The 4,606-nt window shown below is 39.5% G+C and overlaps 1 protein-coding gene across 4 annotated transcripts; it reads left to right on the top strand.

Moving 5' to 3' along the window:
* The first annotated feature begins 224 nt into the window (after nucleotides 1-224).
* Nucleotides 225-3,886, top strand: LOC132864798 (uncharacterized). 4 transcript variants are annotated; one of them, XR_009650251.1, is made up of 6 exons: nucleotides 778-943; nucleotides 1,084-1,231; nucleotides 2,118-2,366; nucleotides 2,681-2,800; nucleotides 2,920-3,190; nucleotides 3,513-3,886. XR_009650251.1 is itself a non-coding variant. In XM_060898218.1 (5 exons), the coding sequence occupies exons 1-5, from the start codon at nucleotides 372-374 to the stop codon at nucleotides 3,708-3,710; spliced, it is 936 nt and encodes a 311-aa protein (XP_060754201.1). In that variant the 5' UTR covers nucleotides 225-371; the 3' UTR covers nucleotides 3,711-3,886. The 4 variants fall into 4 exon arrangements, 3 of the variants coding, with proteins under 3 accessions (XP_060754201.1, XP_060754199.1, XP_060754200.1); XM_060898218.1 differs by lacking the exons at nucleotides 778-943; nucleotides 2,681-2,800 and adding an exon at nucleotides 225-441; XM_060898216.1 differs by lacking the exon at nucleotides 2,681-2,800 and having other exon boundaries at nucleotides 779-958.
* The last annotated feature ends 720 nt before the right edge of the window (nucleotides 3,887-4,606 follow it).

The raw sequence follows: 4,606 nt of genomic DNA on the forward strand, positions 1-4,606 counted from the left end.
CCTATGGAGGATGAATTGTGACACGGATAATTATTTAAATAAGCCTTTAAATAAATAATAAAATGTTTCATTAATTTAATAAAATTTGAATTAAATGTTTAAAATTGAAAATAAATGTATAAATAATTAATTTAATCCCGATTTATTTCATGTAAATATATATATTTATATCGCTATTTAATTAATTATTGCATTCTGTTTATTTAATTATTTCATTGCCTGTGTGTTCCGGCACATCATGAAATAATTAAATCTGTCAACCTCACCCATCAAAGTCAGTGGGCGGGACTAACGCCAATCTGGAGTAATCGATTGCTTTGGTCTGCACTCTGCATGTCTGACCATGTGCAGTTCTGTAAAGCGGCTGTGCCATGTGTCTGACAACCAACCCGTTTGCAGCAGACCGCATGATGATGATGATGATGTCCGAAAACATGGCGGGTACGGATGACTCAAATTAAATGTTTCAAAATTTGATAAATAGTATTTACAGCCTAGCAGATAGTGTGGAAGCAGGAACGATGGAGTCAGACAACGCAATAAATGAAATTGAAGAGTTGACCGAAGCTATTGGAGTTGTTTCCGCACTTTCCGACCGCGACTTTTGCAGGAGAGTGGCAGAAAATTTAGAAGAAGTACGCCATCGCTTAGCTCGCAGTACAACCAGGCCTCTACACCACCCAGAAGGATCGGGGAATTTAGTATTTGATATTCCAACTACAGTTCTTGAGCAGCAGGTTCTTAGTGGAATACCAGCAAGTGAAATTGCAACAATGTTTGGAGTTTCGACGAGGACCATTGCAGTTGATGTTTTGTTTGTGCAGAAAGCAAGACCTTTATTCAACTGTGGACGATGCTGAGTTGGACCGCATGGTTATTGAAATCCACAGAAGACACCCAAACACCGGGTACAAGCTCATGCGTGGTCATCTAAATGCAAGAGGTGTGCATGTTCCAAGTGAGCATATTAATATGACCAGAACAGGAGTTTTTAAGGAGGTTGCCAGTCGCTATACTGTCTGTGAAAATTGTCATTCATTCATGTCGTCCAAAGATTTTAGCCTATACTTTATCTCCGTCCAGGCTCAAGAGTACTAGAATCTCTACGCAGAGTCAATGCAGAAGGAGTTCACATGAGACGTTTAAGGCTGCGTGTGTCAAGGCGAAGGCAGTATTCTGTACCTGGCCCGAATTCCTTGTGGCATATAGATGGGAATCATAAGCTCATCAGGTCAGTCATATTAGTAGTAACAACATTAAGTGAAATGAGCCTCTTTTGTCGTAAAGTCTCAGGAGTGAATAACCATAAATTGAATTTGTTGTCAAAAGTCATTTATAATCTACCCTTCTGTGATTTTAAAGTCATATGTCTGCTCAGAATATAAAGGGAACATCGAAAAATCACAGTGCAATACAAAGTCAATCATACTTCTCAATCAACCTGTCCAGTTAGGAAGCAACACTGATTGTGAATCCATTTTGCTGTTAGGGCGCGTTTTGGATATTGCCTCTCCTTTGTATTTGTTGCCTGTTGAATTTGCACAACAGTAGGCAAAATGGATTCACAATCAGTGTCACTTCCTAACTGGACAGGCTAAATTCAGATGTATGTATGAAGTATGATTGACATTGTGTTGCACTGTGTTGTTTCTGTGTTCCCTTAATTTTTTTGAGCAGTGTGTATTTATAAATGAACACATTTTAATCTCAGGTGAAAATGTATGCGATTAGTTAAAATGGGCCACCTGTTTATTTCAATATCAAGGGTAGAATTTCACAAGAAGAAAATGTCTGTGAAGATCCTCACTCCTTTGAACATGAAGAAAGTGGAAACTAATCAAATTATTTTAACATTTTTATGTCTTTTTTGTCATCTTATCAATCTAATCACCATTAGGGCCTATATAAGCCTTCAGTAGCTTGACCATTTTTGCTGATTGGAGTCAATGGCAGTTATGCCATAATGTTATCATTATAACTTTATTATTAACCAAAAACACTTTGATGGTGCAATGACTCTTAACAAGGGCTATTTGACTATACAAGAATTGCTTGTCTTAAAGCAACATAAACACTTCATTTACAGACATCTTTTTGCGTTTACAACTGCTTCACAGGTGGAGATTTGTTATCCATGGAGGGGTGGACGGATTCGGTCGTCTTGTGGTCTACCTCACTGTGGCTGGCAATAATAGAGCCAGTACGGTCTTACGGAGCTTCATGACTGCTGTTGAGCAGTATGGACTGCCGTCAAGGGTACGGTCTGATAAAGGGGGAGAGAATGCAGATGTCGCAGAATTTATGATCAGAAGTAGAGGTGCCGACAGGAATTCACACATCACTGGAAGAAGTGTCCACAATCAGCGGTAAATAAATAGTTTCAATAAATAAACACATACAGTACATACATACTACTGGTCAAACGTTAGTGAACCACACTTTTTCCTAGTGCTTTCATTGAAATTCCAGATTATTCAGTTCATTGAACTTTGCTTTTCAGTCTCCACAGCTCTGCCATTGATGAGTGAGAATATGTTTTCAAGGAGTAGAATCTAAGCTTTCCAGCAATATGACACTTGCCCGGACACTGAAACATGGGGGGAGAGGGTCGTGCTCTGCTTCACTATCTAACAATACATGTTGACATTCATGTTTCCTTCTGTGAACTTTACTTCCCAAGAAGACCACAGGAGATGGTTCCAGTAATCCATGTCCTCAGTCTGTTGGTCTTCAGCAAACTGTGAAAGTTATCATTTCTTCAGTGCTGCCCCATGAAACATTATAGATCATCAGCAGAAATGTGAGGGGTGTACTCACTTTTGTGATACTGTAATGTGTTCTATAACTTTTGAGCGGTTGTGTAGTAAGGAGACTCTAAAATGTCTTAAAACATTGATTTTCTTATTTTACTGAACACAGGATTGAGAGGATGTGGAGGGATGTTTATGAACACACACTGGACCTCTTCTACCAGATCTTTACTTCACTGGAAGGTCAGGGAATACTGAATCCGGATAGCGAGGTCCATCTTTTTGCACTGCACCACACCTTCCTTCCTGTCATTCAGCACAGCCTCAACAGTTTCAGAGATGCCTGGAACTTCCATGGTCTCAGAACCGAAAGGAATCAGTCACCTCAGCAACTCTGGATACGATACAGAGAGCAAGGCCCTATGGAGGATCCTACACAGGTTAAAGAAATCTACTTCAAATTGTTTCCTAAATAACTCATGATTAATTCAGTTTACCTGGTGCACAGTATGCATAACTTTTTTAACAAAAGGAGAATGATCCAACTTTCAATTTCTTCCCAACTTGGTGACCTAACATTTTAATTAACTTGTGCAATGCCATGTCAAATTATAGTTAGGTTTTTTTTTTTTTCTTTTTTATCAGACATCTAGTTTTTAGGTTTGTTTACCTGACATGTTTCGACGTACGACTGTCGTCTTCCTCAGAGCCATGTCAAATTAGTTGTAAGTTCAATACTGATCATGCTTCTCCGATTTTCAGGTTTATGATGACTATGGAATCGACTGGAATGGACCACACCGTCTGGATGGAGGCATGGTGTCAGTCCCTGAGGTTCAGTTGGCACGTGAGCTCACAGAGGAAGAACTTGCCATTTTGCCACATGTAGGATTATCTGCATCTGATGCAATACAATGTTATGTTGAAACCGTTGAAGTTGTGTCAAGAATGATGACATAATGTTAAAGAAAATATAGTTAAATGCTTTGCATTATGTTCAGTCATTATCAGGACACATATCTGTGTCCTGTTTGTGAGGCCAGGTGCGCATGAGAGGAGAAAACATTCTGTCTGGGATCATGTCTGTGGCCTTGACTGTCTGTGACTCCTTACATATGTCACACTGTATCTTATTAATGAGTTGTTTTTGCCAACTTTTGTATAACCACATGATTTGCTACAATAAACCCCAAGGGAGGCTTCTCTCCCCTCAGAGTGGTAAAGAGATTGCACTGTGCTGTGTCTTTTCCTCTTTCCTCCAGTCGGAGTGGCCCTATGAAGATTGCATACTGTCAGTCTCGCTGTAGGTATATTGATAAATGAGTAATTTCTTGACACAAACTGACAGAAGAACTTCAGGTTTATTCAGCATGTTACACCGGCACAAAATTCACATGCTGTAAAGACAAAAATACTAGTTTTACTGCTTTCATTTAATGTTTAAAAAACGCTTTGAAGACAGTCACACAAATGCACACACACTCCTGAACTACTGCATCTTTTCTTTAACAACTTAAGGGTTTCGGAAAAATGTAAACACGATTTAACACCTTTGAACTTAAGTGAGATGAGCTGACATGGATTACTGCATGCAATGACCGCTTTAAAACAGTACAAACAATTAAACTAGTCCAAATCCTGTGTCTGCAGTATTTATGGCAGAGGTAAGTGCTTTTTCAAAGTCACTGTATGTTGTGAAATGACGTGGCAGCTTGAGTGTTTCGAAGCAGGTGGCAGAGGTGGGAAGGGTCCCGCCTGAAATCTCCACCCTTAATTCAGCAGGAAGCCTCTCCCAACCAACCCAGAACCTCACCAATTGAGACAGGGTACCTGATGAAGCTAAAATTAATACATGG

Source organism: Neoarius graeffei, chromosome 17, assembly GCF_027579695.1.
Source record: "Neoarius graeffei isolate fNeoGra1 chromosome 17, fNeoGra1.pri, whole genome shotgun sequence".
Lineage (NCBI taxonomy): Eukaryota > Metazoa > Chordata > Actinopteri > Siluriformes > Ariidae > Neoarius > Neoarius graeffei.

Bases quoted from the DNA above. Each gene is read 5' to 3' on its own strand.
- LOC132864798 (XM_060898216.1), top strand. From the start codon at position 808: ATGTTTTGTTTGTGCAGAAAGCAAGACCTTTATTCAACTGTGGACGAT. The intron at 959-1,083 runs GTGAGCATATTA...ATCTCCGTCCAG, and splicing joins AAGAGGTGTGCATGTTCCAA to GCTCAAGAGTACTAGAATCT. The intron at 3,191-3,512 runs GTTAAAGAAATC...TCCGATTTTCAG, and splicing joins CTATGGAGGATCCTACACAG to GTTTATGATGACTATGGAAT.